The sequence below is a fragment of the Aphelocoma coerulescens genome (genome assembly GCF_041296385.1).
Source record: "Aphelocoma coerulescens isolate FSJ_1873_10779 chromosome Z unlocalized genomic scaffold, UR_Acoe_1.0 ChrZ, whole genome shotgun sequence".
Lineage (NCBI taxonomy): Eukaryota > Metazoa > Chordata > Aves > Passeriformes > Corvidae > Aphelocoma > Aphelocoma coerulescens.
Window position 1 is genome coordinate 33,336,888 of NW_027184085.1, and position 21,585 is coordinate 33,358,472.

General features: G+C 37.4%; 1 protein-coding gene across 1 annotated transcript in view; it reads left to right on the plus strand.

The window, feature by feature from the left end:
* ADAMTSL1 (ADAMTS like 1) overlaps positions 1 to 21,585 on the plus strand; it is a 437,554-nt gene that overhangs the window by 83,282 nt on the left and 332,687 nt on the right. Inside the window, exon 2 of the mRNA XM_069002429.1 lies at positions 19,597 to 19,716. Within this exon, the coding sequence (XP_068858530.1) occupies positions 19,597 to 19,716 (120 nt within the window). The remainder of the gene's footprint in view (positions 1 to 19,596; positions 19,717 to 21,585) is intronic.

Below are 21,585 nucleotides of genomic sequence, written 5' to 3' on the forward strand. Positions count from 1 at the left end.
AGCTGGTAGTAACTACTTCCAGGACTCATTTTCATTATTGTTTTGGTAGAATTGTATTTTCAAATTAAATAGGAAAGGGAAATCCATCGATCAGTAAAGTTTTTTTTTTCAAAATTCAAACCTGCTAGAAGTAAAACAAAAAGTGAAATGTGATAGCTTGAAATAAAAAAAGTGGGTTTAGTTTACATTGGCTTCAATTTATTTTTGTGCACATTCAAAGCAGTTTTCTCTATGTCTATTAGACAGAACTAACTAAAGAAGCCTATTTCTAAAAGAAAATTAAAATAGTCCTGAATATGAGGTTAATGCAGAGTCTATCTGTATTTTGTCTAGGAAGGTAATGTTACAAAGAGCTGCATGGTCCTTATTCAATGAACCCTGGCTGGGGATGTTTATTCGGGTAAGGAGAGGATCCTGGAAGATAAGGATTCTAGATATAGTTTGCCTAATTCCCTCAAGGATTTAGAATGTGCACAAGAATCTGCAAAATTTAAGGAGGAATTGCTTGAAATTTTAATGTAAGACTGCTAGTATTTCCTGCTCTTTCTTGATCTGGGATGCCTGTAAGAGCAGTTGGTCTGTCTTAATGGAGTTTTAGCACTTTCCTCTCCTGGGAGAAATGAAAGTGATGGGGAAAAACAAGAAACCAACTATTTGAGCAACTTCAAAACCATTTGTGGTTTTGGTTTTAGAAATACGAAGCTTTTTGTAGGTGGAGTCAGACATTCGTTTTTCTGAAGCAATTTACAGGCCCATAAAAGTGCATCAAACCAATGATCATTACTTGCTCCCTTCTTAGCTGCATAGTGTTATGTTTAGATTATTTAAGTGCTAGTGTAATACAGATAAAAATTATTTGATTAAAACTGCAGTGATCCATTTTCTTGAGAACTAAACTTTAAACAGTTGAAGAACCTTTAAAAGTTTTTCTTCACATGAATAAATATAGCATCTCTGGAACTGGGTCACTGTCAGGCAACAGAGAAGTAGGGGAATCTGTTTAATGGAACAGTACAACTGGGAACTGAGTTCTTATTGGAAAACACCTGTTTCTTGCATTATTTCAATAATATTAATATACTCAAGTGATCACATTTCCCATTTCATAAAATTAAAGTTGTAGTAAGGGAGCCCTCTTTAGTCCTGCTAAATCCTGGAAGAGCACTCACAGATGTCTAAGATTGTGTAATAGCTGAGAAAATACATACTGTAGAGAAGACTTAAAATTGCCTGAGATGAGTCAAGTGATGATTCCCTGGTTCATGATGTCCTATAAATTCCTGCTATGGTTTGGATAAAAATACTTTATAGAAATACGTTTTAGGGATTACAAGGAGGTACCATTAATATTCTAGTGCTGGATAAGATGTCAGAAGTGTGCCAAAATTTTTTGTATAATTATCCTTAAATAATCCTTTTCTAATCCTTGCCAAAATGTTTTCTGAGTTTAGTTCTTCAAGTAAATAATAAAGGAAAGTAATACATCTTAAACTTGTGATTACTTGTATCTGATTAAAACTCTTACTTGAAGAAGAAAAAGTATGTCTGAAGCAAGGCAATTTCAAAGCCTTGGGTCTAGTGAAAGAGTGGTTTGCCCACTTTTTCTCAAATAAGTGTGACTCGCATGCTGAAGTACATTTATCAGAAGGGTATGTGTCCCAGAGCAGATAGAACCAAGAGGAATTTCCAGGACCATTTAGTCCTACCACCAGCATTATGCAAAACCCTAATTTTCTACTTCTTTTTTTCTCTTTAGCTCCACCAGTACTCACATTGAAAAGCTGTTTCAGAATAACCCCACCTGATATTAAAATAGCAGTGTGAAACATGCCTTCATGTGTCAGGACAAGACTTCTATTTTAAATTCCTTGACTTCCTATTGGAATGAAATTAGTTTCTGTCTTTAACAAAACATACACTCAAATGAGACAGAAGTATAAATCAATAGGTTATATATTTTGTTGGACAAAATATGACAAATTTGAGAACTAAAAAATATCCCAATACCTAATGTGTGTAATGGAAGACAATAATACATAGAAATAAGTCAGAATGCAGCACTTGGAATCTATGGTACATGTTAGTTTCAATATCATGTCTGGATTTTCTACTTGGCCTGATGTATTTATGAACTGAATAGATGACTTACTGTGACCACTCTTCTATCTAAACTTATATTGTAGAAGTTTTAGTGTGGATGCAAAATTCGTCATAATTTGACATTCTAATCATAAAAGCAAAGTTGGCTTTATTTTATAATAGTTATAAATGAAAAATAATAGTAACAATAAACATCTCCTTCATCTGTAATTCAGAGAATTATTTAAACACATGGAGTACTGCTCTATCTCTAGTCCCACTTAGCCTTGTCTGACTCACCAGTGACTCAAATTTGAAAGTAATTATTTTGATCACTACCTCTGTTTTTTTACAATGAGACAATTACTTTATTTTCTACAGGCTGCTTAATAATATTTTGGAAACTGTCATTGCTGAGCCAGTTTTTGGGCAGCAAATGATTTGTTCAGTCTGTTTAGTTTTTTGTTTGTGGGTTATCCATAAGCATATATTTTCACAGAATGTCATCCAGTTTTTTGTTGTTCCAAGTGTCACCACAGTCGCATGCTCAGTGATTTTGTCCCTCAACTTACTAATTTAATAAGGTGTTGAGGAACAAGACTTAATTCAAGATTTGACCAATGTGTATTTAGAGGTTGTTAAAGGTTGTTAACAGCTGGTTAAAAATTAGTTGCAGTTACTTGGAAAAAGCAAGCAAAGGCTCATACATGGCCAGTCTAAGACACTTTTTAATTAACTTTAAACAACAACACCATGAATGCTAATAGAGCTTGAATAAACAGGATTGTAAGGATATAAATTCAAATTGGAAAAAATTATTCTAGGGAATGTATTTTAATATATATAAAATATGTGATGTATATTGTATTTTTCTTTTCCAAATCTATTAACTGTAACAATATCCTCTAATAATACTATGTTTACTTACTCTTACTGCCTTCCTGTTCCTCTATTTCCTTATTATCTCAATACAGGGAACCTATGTCATAAATTAAATACAGTGTTTCGAAGTACATAGATTCTGTTTATCCTTGTGTTTGAAAGAATCCTAGAACTGTAGTGGTCATTTCATAGATACTTTTAGTAAATTAATTAATTATGTTTTCTGACTTTCACAAGTTTGTTTGTATTCTGAGACCAGAAGAAGAATAAGCCTCTAAACTACAGTGAGAATTATTTATCTATGTTCTCATCCATCATTTCAACTACCATTGTGTGAGAGTTCATTTTTGCTGCTTTCCTTGCTGTTGTGTGTTACCAGAGTGCCAAGGAGATGGATGATGGTGGCATTAGACTCAGGAAGTAGGGAGAGCTCTTTGGCAGCTATTATGCGTAGTATTGCAATTTGCTACTCTAAGATTTGGAGTATATTAACTCTTAAAAAATTCTTCATTGTCATTCATAAAATTAGCTGCCTTTTTCTAACGTGTAAGTGGAGAAACACAAAACTTTTTATCTCAAAAATTATTTACATGAAATTTGATGCCCTTCATCAAGATGGGCCTGTGAGAGCAATCGCTGCAGGAGGTACTCCTGTGTAGACACAGAAAATGCCCATAATTATTTTCTCCTTAGACTTGAAGACTATGAGAAAGATGTAAAAAACTGTCTTGTGGGAGCCAGAAAACACAGTTCTGTTTCTGTTCTTGAGATGTGAGGCTGTAAAAAAAGTGAGTTCAGCTCAGAGTGTTTGCTTTGCTGCTGAAAGTATCAGGGCAGGTGATACATCATATCAACAGACTCTAAATTTAGTTTTAAATAATTTTAATTTTTGTTAGCAAAAGATATGTTCTTGCATTGCTTCTTAAAGATCACAACTGTCTTCCAGAATCATGATGCCTTGGTGTGATAAAATCTGGTGGTGTAAAGCATGTAATATTCAAAGATTTTTTTCTTTTTAACGTGATGGCTGTTTCACATGTGCTGAAATAGCACCACGTTTTCCTTTCTTGGAATATATTGTGAATGAGTGCACTCTATTAGAGATCTGAGAGAGAGAGTCTTTCCTTCTCTCCTTATAATGGCCTGCATCTTGTCTTCTGAACAAGAAGAAATGTCATGCTTTGTATAATGTTAGTTGTGTCAGATGTTCTACTACAAATTGGCACTGAATGTTGGTATGCACTTGAAACATTTAGGCATTGATAGCTATTTTCAGGAAGTCTACAGCTGAGTGTCAATAAATAAACTTGGACAAAAATGTACTCCATATGTTAAATAGATTACATTCTTCCTGTTTAAAACTCAGGTTTGAAAATCCACGAGCTTTATCCACTTCCACTTAGTGACGGAGTCATACACACCTTCATGATGGTCATGATTTCAGTAATTCATTGTATTCTTCAAAGAAGATTGTGTATATAAAATTCTTAATTCTGAAAAAAGCCAGTCTAGTTTCTGGGGGTTTTTTTAGCTAATGTAACTGTAAAATTTACAGATTAAAGCCACCAAATTTATCTGTTCCATGTCTAGATTTTTTTTTTACACTTTAATTCTTTTTTGTTTTATTTTTTTATTATATTGAGTTTGAAGATTTTTTTATTATATTACTCTTTTGCTCTTTCTGTTTTTGTACTACTGAGATTTTTTTATCTCTGGGATACAAATTAAACCCTGAGCAGACATGAGTTTTCCTGTTTTACATGGATGCCTTACCAATTTCAGTAACTTCATGCTGGGAATCAAATTCAAGTTCCTTGAAGCCAAGCAGGCCCTCAGAGCAGCATCATGGCAGGCATTTGGGAGCATACTGAGAATCTCCTTGGTTCTCTGCTCTGTCTACCTCTGTGCAGACTCTCTTGGCTGCTGAATTCTGCCTCTGTCTATGCCACAGCCTTAAATACAGGCAGTTATCTTCTAGAAGCTGTTACCAGCTGCTGGATGTTACACTTTGCTGGTATTTCTTTCACTTGTATATAAAATTATACAATTGCTTTTTTATTTAAGCAGGACTTTGCTACAGTGGGGATACTGTAACACGCCTATATCAAACCAGGAGTCCCGTGGAAAAGAAATATATATATATATGGACGGATTCTTGATAGATGTTTCAGAGAGATGTTTATTTCTCCACCCGCATGGCCGGGCTCTGCCGAGGAACTGCTACAGTCACGGACCCGAGGGTCCTTGCCCGCGCAGGGAAACACAAAACAACCAATGGGGAACGAGGCTGAGCAGGGGCAGGGAAACCCTGTATCTCCCCCCCAGGGACCCTCTCCCAGGGCTCCATGGCAGGGGGAGGGACCCCGACATTTCAACCGTTTTATTTTAATAAAAGGAGAATGAAGACAACTGGACAAACATAACAAGAACAGTTTCAAAACAAAACAAGCCACCCTCCTGAGTCTTTAAATGTCCAAACAGATTCTGGGGAACATCTTAGGGCTGACAGAAGGGAGACAAAACTCTCTGAACATGCTTTGTGGGGAAACTGAGGCAGGAGAGGGTTTAATTTCTTCCCTCCCCCTTTTTATCCCCCACTCAGCATTGGAAAGGGATTTTTGGGAAAACAATTGGCGAAGGCATGGTTTTGTGAGGGAAACCATGGATGAAAAAATGGATTGGGAATACATTGGGGGTAATCGGCCATAGGATAAAAGGGAAAGGTGGGATTAGGAAAGGGAGACTTTAGGGGGGGCTTACAATGGAGATATTGTCTAACAGGACTACAATTTTTAGCATATACACTGCCTTTTACAGGAACACCATCAGGCCCAGTGACCTCTTGACGCTTGTAACCCTTTTCTACCTTGTATAATTTTGAATTCTACCACCTCTCCATCTCCCAAGCTTGGGATGCATTTTTCAGGGTTATTCTTTTTAATAGCAGTTCTATGCACGAATATGTCTTGCTGGTTATCACATCTTGTTATAAAACTATAATTTTGCTTAACATTATACCATTTTACTATCCCTAAGATCTTAGCTACTATGGTCTTTTCCTTTTTCCGAGTGGCTGCTGTTTTCTGTCTTGCTGCATCTTTGCTCTCTCTTTCGGTCGCTCCCGTGTTGGAATTGTTGGGGCTGCTGGTGCCTGCGCGCTTTTCCCGGGGTCACGTTCGGGGCTGCGTGGGCCGGGCTGGGCCGCGCCGCTCTGTTCTCCATGCGTCGCCTCCTCTGGCCACAGCTTCGCTGCCAGGCGCTGCACCCACATCTCGGCCAGGTCCCTGAGTGATGACCCCTCCGCACTCTGCTCCAGCGTGCGTTTCGGCTGGGCGCGGCTCCGCTCCACCGCTGCCAGCCGCCGCCCGCACGCCGCCCCTCTCAGCCGGTCATTCACAGGGCTCGCTCCACCACGCACTGCGCAGGGCCGGGTGGGCACTGCTGGGTCCTGCTGCTCCTGCTGCGCCTTGCTCTGCCGCCGACACTGCGGCTCGCGTGGCTCCACCCGCGGACGGCAATTGCCTCGCTGCTGCTCGCAGAGTGCTCGGTGCACGTGGCCTGGGTCGCACAGTCCCTGAGCCAGGCTTCCCTTCGCCAGGACACAGCTGACATTGCTCAACAGTCTCGGAAATTAAATAATAGTCATGAAAATATTCTTCCATCGGCATATATTTTGACTCAAAAATTAACTGGGTCCAAACAGTCTTCCAAAAGCCCTTGGTAAGAATTAAATCCCAAGAAACATAGAAAAAGTTCTTAAACAACCATGCCAGGAAGTGTTTCAGTTCTTTTTGAGCTTGAATCAAGCTAAAATTTACAAATCGTTGTTCAAGAATCATTTTAAGTTTAAGATAAATGTCCATATGCAGCTCTGAAAGCCAAGAGTCTTCCCATGGTTCCTCCGTAGTTTAGATATGGAATAGCAAAACAAAACCAAGAAGAGGAATCCAAAGTTTCCAGGGTTTACTCACACAAATCAGTCGCTTAGGGATCGGGGATCGTTCTGCTCACAATTCTCCACCATTTGCTACAGTGGGGATACTGTAACACGCCTATATCAAACCAGGAGTCCCATGGAAAGGAAATATATATGGACGGATTCTTGGTAGATGTTTCAGAGATGTTTATTTCCCCAGCCCCATGGCCGGGGCTCTGCCGAGGAACTGTTACAGTCACGGACCCGAGGGTCCTTGCCCGCGCAGGGGAACACAAACAAACCAATGGGGAACGAGGCTGAGCAGGGGCAGGGAAACCCCATGTCTCCCCCCCAGGGCCCCTCTCCCAGGGCTCCATGGCAGGGGGAGGGACCCCAACAGGACTTAAACACTAAGTTATGTGTTTTAAACAGAAAGATATGACAAACTGCACTGAAAATTATTTTTGGAGAAATTTAGGTGTAATGACTCTAATAAACATATGCTAGTACAGTATTTTACTTTATGCTCCCTAATCATCAAGTAATAAGATGCATTTTGAGATGGGATGCTTCTTCTAAAATATATTTTTTCCTTTATCTAAAAGTTATTTATGAGTAATGTGGAGAACACTGATTGCTTAATGCAGGAATTATGTCTGAAATGTATAGCCTGGTAATGAATGTGGCCTCTGGCCTTCAATACTATGAAACTCTGAAAATGCTGAAAAATCACTCAGTGAAACTAAGAACAGTATCTAACATGAAACGAGTTTCAAGTAAGTCTGCCACAAAAGGCATAAAACTCGTGTTCTAGGAAATTCTCTCATTATTGACTGTATGAACACAGTGTAAAAGGGGTGCTCTGTTTAATGCACAGATAGGGAGACACCCTGTAATACAGAAAGTGAAGGGGATCTTGGTTGTGTTTGGAAGAGGCAGCAGGGTTTAGCATGAGCTGGAAATAGTGTGAGGAAGCTGCTATCTGGCTGGATGCACCATCTGATAGTGTTGGGCAGCTGCTGTGTCAATGGCCACTGCAATCAGACATCGTCTCAAAATATCTTTAAAAGTAAATTAGAAACATAGCAACCTGCTAAGCAGTACAGCCCAAAAAATGTATGGAACGCTGAATAAATAATTAGAAAGTCCTGCTGTGATTACAAAAAAAAAAAACAAACCACCAAGTATTTTTGTTAAAGCAGGTATAATTTTTCAGCTGGTATAAATCAATAGTTTAAATGAAGCTGTTCTAATTTACTACAGCCGGATATCTGGTCTGTTACTTGCTAATTTGTGTCAAATTCCCTGCTACTATCAACTCCAGAAATACTGAGATCCTTATTTAGGGTATAAAGAACTGAGAGGAGTTAGAAATTCTGTTTGCAAGAGTCTGACCCAACCAACTTCATTGATAACACATGTGATAGAAGTATACTAAATATTGAGGGATAAAAGAAGGAAACCTCCAAGGACACATTTAGGAGAAATCCTATAAAGACACATCTTTGTCTTTTTTGATCCCCAAAGGAAAAGAAAACCCACAAAACCCCTCCTATATTCACAAACTATTCAGAATGAAAAGGACTCTAATGTTATTAAAACCAGTCTTACCACTGGCAGAAGCATCACAAATCTCATAAAGAGTATTTTTAAACTAAAATACAATTTGAAGAAATAGGTTCATCAGTCTATGAATTAAGTCTTCTATTACTATGCCAATCACATTGTAAAGACATAAAAAATGTAATGCCATGGAGCTACTTATTTTCATAATTTTCCTACTGGATGATTTAATATTTCACAGACATAAGAAAATCATGGCTTCTATTTCAGTATTTTGCAAGTTGTCACAAAAGCTTATGAATCTGATTACAATTAATAATCTGATTACAAAACCAGTCATTGTATGGATGGAAACAATGTTAGTTTGGCTACCCAGCCAAGAAAAGACATACTTATCCGGAATAAATGGAATATGAAGTGCTTTGTTTTAGAGAAATGAGGTAACTGAAACCTAACTAATTGAATGGCAAGTCATAAAGGTAGCATTACTACTGTTTTCTACTACTGCTTTAGCTATTTGAAGTATCTAGATTGCTGTAAATACTGTAAGATATGATTTGCAGAAAATAGTACCACTCCTGGAATTCTAGTTCTTAATAGAAAAGGTCAGAGGCACTACCGTATGACAAGACAGTAATAAACAAACTGTTGTTTTCGTAAATAATCCCATGTAAAGAATTATGTTGTGACAATTGCCTTATTTTGTAATAATATGATAGAGATAAAAAAATTTATACAGGGCCTTCCATTGTAAGTAGTTGAACTCCATTTGAGACAATGTCCATAATGTCAGCTCAGTGAATTTTCTGCAGAGCGCCTTATTCTCTAAGATAATAACACTTAACATTAAAAAGAAGAAGCCAAATGAGTAGTTTGATTCCTTTGTTTAAAAGTGATGTTCATTAGTCCTGCATCAAAAAGCCCAAAATTCAAGTACTGAAGAAAATGTGAATATTATAATTGTGAAGTTTTATTTTTGTAATGAAAATACTCAATGCCCAGAGTGCCTAGGAAGTTTGATGAAGTGATTCTGGAGAACCTGCCAGTTTCCTCTTCCAAAACTGAAAATTCAAGGAAGCTGAGAGGATTCATAGATGAAATAAAAAACCTGCTGAGCAGTGGGATTCAAAGAGGAAGAAAAATAATGACTTTAAATTATTCAGTTTCTAGATTAAATTAAATTATCAATTTCATTCTTTTCCTGAATGCATATTTGTCATTTTCTCACTATGGGAAAGTTGCATTACCATCGTTTTTTCTAACATGCTCAAAAATAACAGGAGAAATAAATTGTGATAATTTGAGTACAGCTAATTGTGATCTATGTTGCAAAACAATGGCAAATCTTACTTTATGCTTACTTTTGTGCCAATAATAATTTGAAATTAGGTACTGCTGCTTAGATGACATTTGGGAATGTCTGATCTTGCTAATCTCAGATGATTATTTGTTCATGCAATTTGACACAGTTTGTGGTCTAGTCTGGCCCTTAGGAGAATACTGCAGAGCAGTGACAAGATGATAAATGAACATACTGAGGCTTGTAGAACGATTTCTAAAGCTGTTACTCACTCCATTTTCTCACATGGCACATACTAATTCTGACCATTTAAAAACTGATGCAGCTTCTAAATACAGTTGAGTTAAGCATTCCATACCTGTTCATGGTCAGCCAAGTAAGGCAGTGAAAGAAGCATTAGAAAATGAACTCTTCAGATCTTATCTTTTGGTTTTCTTTAATTTTGTGTCATAGAAATTTGTGTGTCTGTTTTCAAGTAGTTTGAATAACTATTTATTTGGCTTGTTTTGGAAAGTAAATCTGTTTAGGCCTGGGATACAATTTTTCCCGAATCACAGTAGTTTTTTTTATTTTTTTTTAAATAGCTTTCATGAAGATAAGATGCCATACCCATCTAAATATCTGCTGTGTATCCAGTAGGTATTAGAAAGTAGGTAACATTCTCAAGTATAATTCCAGCTCTTGTTTGTGAAGCTATTAACCTTCATGCATTTTGTGCTAACTACAGCCAGAAAGAAGGTTCTAATCAGCAGGATTTTAAAGGAATTGTATAGCTTTGATTTGTGTGCTTCTATGTGGGACTTCACCTTTTTTATCCCCACAGTCTGCTTTTTGTTTTCTTGTTCTTTCTCCACTTTCCCTCTCCTTCCTTTGCTTTTTTTTTTTTTTTTTTGGCTATGGTTGCTTGGCAGCAGGATAATTGCTGTGGTTTTGTGCATTCTGCATTTTTCCCTCTCCATTTAATGGGACCATATTGGCTTTCACTCTTGTTGGTACACTGTGGGTCAAGTGTAGGCGTGTGCATGCTTTACAAATTTATCCCCATCATTGCAAATGTCTGTCCAAGATGTTAGTAGCTGGTGGTTTTGTCTGAGGGACACTTCAAGCTGTAATTCTTGAGGGCAAATCACTTTTTGTTTCTTTTGTTCATTTATAATGAGAGACTGAAATGGAGCTTAAATAATTCCTTCAATGAAAACATTAACCAGACTCTGCTATTGTGGTTGTTTAAGAACTGAAAATAATTAGCACAAACCCACATTTCCTTCACAGAATTTTAAAAGAAGTCAGGACATTACCATTAAGATCATAATGAATTCAGTCTCTGTGGAAAGGCAAGGAGGAAAGAAAAAAAGATTAAATATATTTCAAGACTAGCAAAAAGATTTCTGGTGGGAACATTTCACCGTTGAATAAAACATTCCCTTGGGAAATATGTTGCTATTGGGGTTTGTATTTTAAGGCACCGTGTGACTATCTTCAGAGAAGCAAAACAAGAATCTCCTTCTTTCTTTAAAAATTCTAAACCTACAAGCTTACTACAAACAGTAGCCAGTTTCCTAAGAGATTGGCTGTTAATTCAGAAACTATAATTTCATCACTGTTTGGAAAGACTGGAATTGGAAAGCAATATTGTTGATAATCAGGTCTCAGCAAAAATTTGTTTTCCACAGGGGTAAATACTTTCTGTTTGTTTGTTTCTCTTATATAACTTTGCCTGCCCAGTACATGCAATCCTATTTTGAACTATGAGAAATAGTAGTAAAAAATGTTGGCTTAAAATTTATTTAGTTCATAAATCTAGACAACCCTTTCTTCCATTTGAAAGACAATTAGCAAGCTGAGAATCGAAGCCATAAAATCTAAGGGTTGTAAGGCAAGAAAGAGTTATTAACTATCCATGAAAAGAAAAATTGTGAAACTGACCTCTAAAGGCTACCTTAAAAAAAGAAAATTCAGCCTGAACAAAGAGAACTTCCCTTCAAACCTGTCATGGGTTAGCAAGCATAGTCCCGGAAGGGATGTCCTTGCTAAGGGGTGCTTACAGCTTCCTCTGGGACCTGACAGAACCTATCAGCTGGCCAGTTTGAATATGGACAATTCTTTAAGCCACATAAGTTGTGACCGCCTCTGTGATCCACACTTAAGAATAGACAAACTCCCCCCCCAGCTCTCTCTCCTTTCCGGCGCTGGGGGTGGCTGCAGGCCCCGTGCGGGGGCCAGTGGGCCCGGCCAGGCCCTGCTTGGGCCAGGCTGGGCCGGGCCATGGCCATCCTGGAGCCGATGGACCTGTTCCAGCCGTGGAACACCCCCCCACTGCCTTGCCATGGGCAGCTGGAGCGGCTCGGCTCTCCCCCCTCTCCACTGCGATTAGAAAAATTCAACATCCAGCTGCAAAGCTGCAAGGCCGAGGTGAGATTAACCCTTTTAGTGCTGTGAAGAGCTGAAAACCTGAGGGAAGAGAAAGAAGAGATGCTTAAAGCTGAAATTCTGGTGTGAAGCTATGATGTATCAGAGTATCCCATTGTAATTTCATGAAGATATGGGGGTGGAGTGTTCAACTCATAAGCAAAAGCACCTGCGCTGAGATAGGCAGATGCTGACGCAGCCATAATTTCATGAGAAGTTTGGACAGGGAGAGATAAACCAGATGAGGACTTTTACTCCAAATGGGAAAGGAGAAAACCTCAGTTCCTAGAGATGCTCCCAGAGATAGTCCTAACAATGAAGATGAGGAAGACCCTTTGCTCCCAGGGAAGGAGAAGGGCCTCTGTTTTTTGTTTCTGAACGGCTCAACCTTAAAAATTGTACCCCAAAAAACTTCAAGAGTGGACCCTCGAAAGCAGTTGTGGGAAAAGCTGCAAGTTGGGGAAAGGGACTCACATTGCGAGCAGGGAGACTCCTCTTCCTAAATGGACTGAACAATATTTGGAAGTGGGCGGCTGTCTCGTTGTGATAATGTTTTCATAGCACGAGCAAGAAGAGACTTCTCTTTCTAAATGGACTGAACACGGTTATTATGGAAGTGGTAAAGAGACTGAACATCTTAAGGCTTGTCTTTTTCCATTGTCAGTGGGAGAAGGGAGGAAGGTGGGGGAGGAGGAGAGTTCTGAAGGTGGTATATTTTTTTTCCCTTCTTTTAGGTCTGTTAATATATAGAAGAAGTTTCTGTATATTCTTTCAAGTTTGGTGCCTGCTTTGCGTTTCTCCTAATTCTTATCTCACAGAAGATAAACAGTAATGAGTATTTTAGACCAAACCACTACACCTTACTTATAGGAAAGACAGAAAGAAATATGCTGACAGCATTTAGCTTAGCCCTGGGACAGTCTCTTCCACCTTCAGCAGAGATGCTGAACCTTTGCCAAGGGCAGTAAAGAATTGAAGGTGAAGAACTGACCACAGTTAATAGGCTGAGAATATGACTACTTTCTTATGCTCTCTCTATTCAGTGTGTGACTGCATGAGAGTCGTGTGTGCAATCACCTGAATATTCTTCTGCCTTCCCACATGGTAATAAATATTTTCTGTATAGTGACACCACTCCAGCATACCAATAATGGAGAGTGACTGTTCAGCATACCTGTAATGGAGAGGCTCATATGAAACTGTCTACACTCACATGAGCACATTTGTCAAAGGGCTGTGCACTGGGACTGTCACAGGACATTAAGCACTGGGAGCTTAATGCCATCACATGTGTATGATTTATTAAAATAGCCCACAATTTTCTTTAACTTTCTAACAGTGGCCTAGAAATGAAACATATCATCTCATCTAACCTCATAAAAATGAAAGAAAAATAAAAGCTTTGTTGTTTTGTCCTTGTTGCTGTTTTGGCAATAAAACCATTTGCTTGAACTAATACAAAGAAAATTAAATTTCATGGAAGGGAAGGGACTTTCCTTGGGGAGAACAGTCATCATCACAGCTCTAGGGTCCAATCTGGGAGACAGAAATTTTGAAAGAGAAAGAAAAATCTAAGCTAGAGCTCTTCTACCTCTGTCCAAATACCAGATTTTTATTTTGGATTCTACCTTATCTCTCACATGGATTCTTCTAGTCTTTGGTTTAAAGAAAGAGTTGACTCCATGACAGCAAATACTTCAAATTTTAAACCCTATTACAAATGAATTGACACAGTCTCTGTTTACTTGAATCCACATATTTCCCTATGGGGACATAGAAAATTAATTAGGAAAATTCTGAACATTTCTGAAACATATAATAAGGAAACATAGCACTTGGAGAATGATGTCCTTAATTAAATAGGGTAGCACCTCCTTTAGGATGTATTTCTCTTAAAAGCATAGAGTGCTCATATGCAAAAAATTCCCAGAAGGCGACATGCAGAATAGATTTTAAATTGTGCATGGCTTTCTGGGTCTCCATGGAGGAATGAAAAGTGTTCAGAATGATTAACAGTGGCAGAATTGGGCTGTAATGTTTCTGCATATCTTAAATTCTTGCATGGACTTTGGTAAAGACAAACAGCTTTTAGAATTTAAATTTGGAGCCAGACTATAATTGCTTCTGAATTTGTGACATGGTATTGGACTTGCACCACCCTCTACCAACCCCTCTTCTAATTTCATTTTGGAGAATAAAGAAAAAGAAAATTTGGATCAACATTGCAGCAAAAACCATGGCAGAATTTGTAAGGCAATGGTAATAATTTTCTTATTTCAGAATTCCCTATGAGATTTTGCTCAACAATTTCTTGAGGCAAGAGAGGTAGGAATCAAGTTTATTTGGCAGCTAGCCGCTGCTTATACACACTTTGAGTCTTCTGGGATGCCTTTCTTCTTGCATGATTGGCAGGGCTGGAGGATGCAGTAAAGCTCTTGTCACTCATATAAAACTGCGCCACTCTTTCTCTTAAAAGTGTGGGCAGGAAAGTGGAATGTTGGTCTTAAGTTTTATGGAGAGTAATTCAGAGTTGAAATACATGCTCAAGTTGTTATGGTGTTTGGAGTGCAGTTTAGTCTAAAAAAACGCAATGTACAATGACTTGGCTTGTTAAAAGTCTGCATTCCTCATCCCTCACTATAAATGTCACTGCCACCATTTCTAATATTTAATACCTTAAATTCTGTCATGTTTCCTGTTTTAATTTGTTTCTGTCGAGAAAATCAAGAGATTCATACTGCTAGTTAGCAAAGTAATCCTTCTTCTCATTGTCAAAACACTGTAGGTCTCATGGTAAAAAAAAAAGCAAACTTAAAGAATCTGATATTTTAAACAAATTTATCAGAAGTATTTTTAATAAACCAGTACAATTTTTTTGATTCTAGTTTTGACGTTAGTGATAATTTTCTGTGTGATTTAGACTTTGAATATACAAAATAAAAAAAGCTTCAACTGAGCACCTGTCACCTTGAAACTACTCCTGGAATGTGCCTAAATGGTTAATTATAAATATTTGAGGCCACATTTGGTATTTCTGCTTTGTGAGCAACATACTTTGAAATTTCTCATCTGTGTTGAGAAAGGTGATATTAAAGGTACCATGATTATTTGCATCAGATTCCAGGCATGTGTTGTTATTCCTGTGCCTTGTGAATTCAGCAAAATATTACTATTACACCTTGCTAACAATAATTATTAGTAGTTTACTTTATTGCTGGTCATAGTAAAATTAATGAAGCTAGTTCCATGGTGGGACAGTAATAAAGTGCAAGAAAACTTATACAGAGTTAGCTGGGATACATCCTTTCATCCTCTGTTTTTTATTGGGTCTTTTATTTTCTAATTATGTATTTGGAAGTCTGATTCCTCAAAGATTTCTGCTGTGAGTACCTGAATACCCAGATATCTTCCTCATGCTGAGAAACTTAAATGATATTTTGATTTTCATGTGCACTAGTGAAACATTTACAATGTTGTTTGCAAATTCTTGAAGAGACACGTATTGACGCTGATTACTGCTGCTGCTGCTAAAGGTCAGACTTCTGTCAGGCCACTCTTTCTTCGTATGGTTTGCTCACTGCTTAAGAAAGGCTACTTTGGATTATTTTTGGAGATATTTTCTAAGCTTGCCTGATCATAAACGGAATGAAGATAGGTGAGCGATATGGTGGCTGTGTTATGCTGAAAATAGGTTTCCTGAGAGAATGAAATGGTCATATATATGAAGCCAAGACTTCAAGGAAAACTTGAAAAATAGAAAACAGTCTTTCAAGACATTATTCCAATTTACTGACACTTATCTTTAATGGATTGATTTAAACTCTCTCAGTAAGGATGACCATGTTCTACTTGAACTAAGTTTTATCAGATGATGTATAAATTAAAGCGAACCCAGTCTGAACTAATTCTCAAAGCAGAAAAGTATATTATATGCATCAGAGAATAACCTTCTTTAGATGACCACATGTTTTTCAGTCCTCTTCATTTTTTCAAGACTTTATAATTCATATTTGCTAAATTTAAAATAAATCATTCTTTCATTAATGCTCTTCTAGGTTTTTTTATTTCTCATCTTCTTCCTTCATCTTCAGTATCCCAATGTCTTTTTTTTTGACCACTTAGCTCTGTCACTTCTTTCTGAATAGTGCCTCTGACACCTATTTCCCACCTATGTAATTAGAAGTAGTCAGAGCATAAATGTTGATAGGGTAGACAGTTAAGTTTTAAAGATCAGCAATAAGCAATTAGCAATAATTATTGAGATTATTGATATTGCATCTGCATTCTTTATCAAGAAATTTCATTTATTTTGAAAAACAGACTGGAATTTTAATAACAGGAAGCTGACTGCACTTACAAGGAAAAGAATTTTTGGAATCTGAGTATGTTTTTATAGGAGCAAAATAGGAAGGTTAATCATTGGTAAAGAAGTGACTCTTTCCTTTGTAATTTGATTTCTGAAATTAGTAACACAGGGATCTGGACAGGCTAGATTGATGGGACAAGGCCAATGGTATGATATTCAACAAGGCATGGTGTCATGTCCTGGACTTGGGTCACAACAACCCCAAGCAGCACCATGGTCTGGGGGAAGAGTGACTGGAAAGCTGCCCAATAGGTAAAGGACCTGGGGTTGCTGGTGACAGCAGCTGAACATGAGCCAGCTGTGCCCAGGTGGCCAAGAAGGTCAGTGGCATCCTGGCCTTTATCAGCCAGTGTGGCCAGCAGGACCAGGGCAGGGATCGTTCCCCTGTACTCGGCACTGGTGAGGCCACACCTCAAATCCTGTGCTCAGTTTTGGGTCCTTTGTGAAAGGAAGGACATTGAGGTGGTGGAGCATGTCCAGAGAAGGGCAGTGGAGGTGGCAGAGGGTCTGGAGCACAAGGCTCATGAGGAAAGGGGTCAGGGTAGCTGGGAGTATTTAGCTGGAGAAAAGGAGTCTTGGGTGACTTTATTGCTCTTCACTTGACAGAAGGTTGCAGTGAAGTGGGGGTCGGTCTCTTCTCCAGGTAACAAGCAATAAGATACGAGAAAATGGCCTCAAGTTTTGCCAGGGAAGGTTTAGATTAGACATTAGGAAAAATTCATCATGGAAAAAGTTGACAAGCATTGGAACTGGCTGCCCAGGGACATGGTTGAGACACCATCCTCGGAGGTATTTAAAAGACATGTAGATGTGTCAGTTAGAGACTTCATTTAGTGGTGGACTTGGCAGTGCTGGATTAAAAGCTGAACTAGATGATCTTAAAGGTCTTTCCTAACTTAGACAATTCTATAATTTTATAATTTTATCATTAGATTTGCTGATCACAAGTGTTCAAAACCGCAAGGAGATGCTATTATTTCAAAGTAAAAGACCAGATTCCTTTCTTGAAATAAGTTTTACTGTTTGAGCATTTTTTGCCAATCTTGAGTTAAAACATTTTTATGAAGTACGAGCTATTTCAAGAACATTTTTATTTCTAAGATAATGATTTGTCCAAAAAGAATACGTGTCTGTAACAGAGCGTCTTTTTCTTTGGGGAACATGCATGTTTCTTCCTCAGACACGCCTGAGGATGCTTCATTGCTATGACTCAATAATATAAGAATAAAATCAGTGGGTGTATCTCTCAATGTTATCCACAAGATGGGAAGCTAACTATAAATATTAAAATACTACTACTGTAAAGCTATTCCTTTTATGGGATGATTTTTTTTTTCCTTGCCTTCTTTTTTAAAAGAAAACTTAAAATTTACAGCAGAGGATCTCAAAGCAACCAGAAGAACTAGGTGCCCTCTATTTCACTACTAGAGGCAAGAACTTTGCATCAAAGAAAAAGTCTATTATATTTAGGTCATATAGTTTGGATTCAGGGACTCAATTCTTCCCATTACCTACTTCATAGAAAGATATTCCCATCCCCCCTGTAAGTTAATTAGATCATCTTCTTCTAGTCAGCCCTTTATAATTGCTCTAGCTTTATAGAAGGTCTGACCTCAGTTCCTAGCTGGCAGGGAGGACTGCATCCTCCCAAAAAGCAGTACCAACTCACTTGTAAGGAGTGCAAGGCAAATCTGTACTTCATTCTCCCACTGGACACTACAACGTTGTGTTACTCACAGGCCGTTTGAGCTTCTCAGCTAGAGTAAGTAAAGACAGCTTAATTATGGCAATTATATATCTGGCTATAGAAGAAAAAGTCATAATAAAGGCAGCAGACCATGGACTTTTGTCTTAGTAAAATGTAGTAATTGCAGCTGTTGTCAGTAGTAACGGTCCATTTGTAAGTACTGTGCTTATCTGAGTGAGGAAATACTATATCCACTGTTCCTGATTATATTACATTATAGTATCTTATATAGTATCCATCTCTGAGATGGAGAAACAGAAAAAGATACTTTTCTGGAGCATAAACCAGAATCACATACAAATAAATTATTTTTGGTAGTTACATTTGTCTAATTCCCAATAGTGTTGCAGTCACTGTTGTCAAATAGTAAAGTATTCTTACTTAGTCATTTTGATAAAACATACTGTTCTCTCAAATATGTTGTGAAGTGCTGCTAACTGAAAAATCTACTAGATTTCCAGAGATAATATAGCCCCTATTCCTGGTTGTTAACAATTTTTATGGATGTTTCACCTGTAATGGAATTCATTAGAGACAGTCTAATGAAACGACAGTGTTCTGACATGTTCCAAAACCCTCTCTGATATTTCACTGCTTTCCAACGCTTTAAATTTATGTTATAGCTAAAAAAAGTTCTTTGATTTGAACAACCAAAGAAAAAATGGATGTGAGAGCTTGAAGAATGATGTGGATTTGTTTTCATTACTTATTTCTAAAGTATATAAATACAAATCTATGTCATAATTGTACCTAGGGCATTTTGATAGTAATTGGTTAGTCAATCACTGAACAACCAACCTCCTTCTCAGGTGGCTTATATATATTCTTAAAAACAATAGATATAAAATTACTTTAAATTATTTTTAATGCATGTACATATTGGAGTTTGCTTGCCAAAGTATTTATAAAAAATTTTTTTCTGTCCCTTTGAAGTTTTAAGCTCTGTCTTCTTATGATAGAGCAGTCAAAATGCTGGACAAACACAATCTGTTACATAAAGTAAAAATGCAATTTAAATATTAATTCATTTTACAAAAGAGTTTTTAAACGTTATCTGTCTTACAAACCATAGATGTAAATAACAAAATATAAACTTGTTTCACAACAGAATTTCATGTAAATGGAAATTATTTATTAACTTACTGACATTCTTTAAATGCATGTCAATGTTCTCCTTAATGGCAGTGCTGTCTAGTTGGAACAAATGTAGTAGTGGAAGACACAGGACCATTAACTGGCCTTTTAATCTTCCAGTCATATTTTTCTGAATATTAGGATCATGTCTATGACAGTATTAAAATTTTGCATTTCCTAACATCATGTTTTCCTTCTAGGTTTTTGGAGACCAAAATCAAGGAGCAGTTTTCCTACGTGAATTTACATTGATTCGGAGAGAAAGTCTTCACGATGATTTCCTATCTGATTTGCTGAATAACCACAAAACAGAAGACCCGGTAGGAATCTTCCGTTATTCCAAAACATTTTATAAAAAATTGCTGCAGGAATACAGGTTTTTGTGATAGATCTTTCATTCTGCTTCATTAATCTATGGAAAATAACAAAATTAGATTTTTTAAACATAAAAGTATTACACTAAAAATATCGTAAATTGCATGTAAATAAAGACTCATTCATAGGGAGGGTTCATGGGTGTCAGTGCATATGAGGTTTCATTATTTAAAGACAAACTTTTTCAAAAGACACACAGATTGGTCTTTTGCTTCTAATGGTGATTTTTCTTACTCAGAATTTTGGCATTCTAATTTGTTACCATTGTTTGCTTTGTACATACAAAGGGAGATTATCTTTCATTAAATATGAATGAGTAAAGATAACTTTATAGGCTATGTAAAAAAAATAATGCTTTGAAAGGAATAATTTTATTAAATGAACCAAGAAATCTAACTAACAGGGAAAACAGTTTTATGAAAAACATATTTTCACTCTCTTCTGTATATGCCTGGCAAGGTATTTATTTCAGGTCTGAAGGATTTCATGTTGTCTAGCAGCTGATATTTTTGAAGAAAAGAATGTGGAGGTAAATAACTTGGGAGTCATGCTTAATCAGTCTTTAATATGAAATTATACAAGCCAGCTGATTTTAAACTGCAGCAAATTTGCCCTACCAAGTTGATTGAGGGACTAGACCATCTCTCTTACCAGGAAAGGCTAAGGGAGCTGGGCCTGTTCAGTCTTAAGAAGAGAGGACTGAGAGGGGACCTATCAGTATATACAAGTATCTCAAGGGAGGGTGTCCAGAGGATGGATTGGTGGTGCTAAGCAATAGCACAAAAGGCAACAGGCACAAATTGACACACAGGGAAGCTCCACCTGAACATGAGGAAGAACTTCTTTACTGTGCAGTGACCGAGCACTAGAACAGGTTGCCCAGAGAGGCTGTAGAGTCTCCCTGCTTGGAGATACTCAAGAACTGTTTGGACACAAAATCCTGTGCAATACGCTCTGGGATGACCCTGCTTGTGCAGAGAGGTTGGACCAGATGACCCACTTTGACTTCCAGTCTTACCTCTTCTATGATTTCATAAAGTTTTAGGTCTGATATTTTCAAGAGCAGATACATCTTGATGTCTAACAGATTTTGGTTTAACAGAAGCAGTGGCTTATTAGCATCTGTTATTACCATGAATTGTGATGTATTATTTTAGGGATTAAATACTTTACAGGATTATTTACTCTGCAGGGTAGAGTGATCCAAGAAATTTGTGTTGGCACATCCGTGCTCAGCCCCTTTTTGATCAAATTTTTACCTTTCTTAGGTTATCTTTCTTCGTGTGTGGTGGAATGTTATCCAATTATCATTGGTGGGAGTGTGTAGAGCTAGGACTTCAGAAGAATGGGGTGGATGACTTTGGATAACTCTTATTGCTCAGGTCAAAGAAACTAGTTAACAAAAGTAGTGAAGGTATTAAACAATCCACTGTGTTTTTGCTAACCCATCTGCTCTCAGACAAGTTGTCCTTAGTGCTTTACTACTGCTAAAAAAAATTTCAGGTCAGTCAAGATTAACACTTTGTTCTACCATTTTGGGGAATTTTACCGCAGTTCAGGATTTTATCAAGCAACTGTTTTGCTGCCAGAATGCCTGTAACTGTTCTTTAAAACCATTTATTTTCTGTGGTCCAGAGAAGAAAATGGCACTTTATTATAATTCTGTCAGTAGTGGTATCAGTGATTTGTTGTTTTTCTGTGTTGTGCTGGTCGTATGCATATTTATAAGTGTTTTATGTTCACGCAAGTAGAAAGTACTCTGCAAAATATTCCTAGATTTCACTTCAAGACAGTGGTCTTTTTTTTTTTTTAAT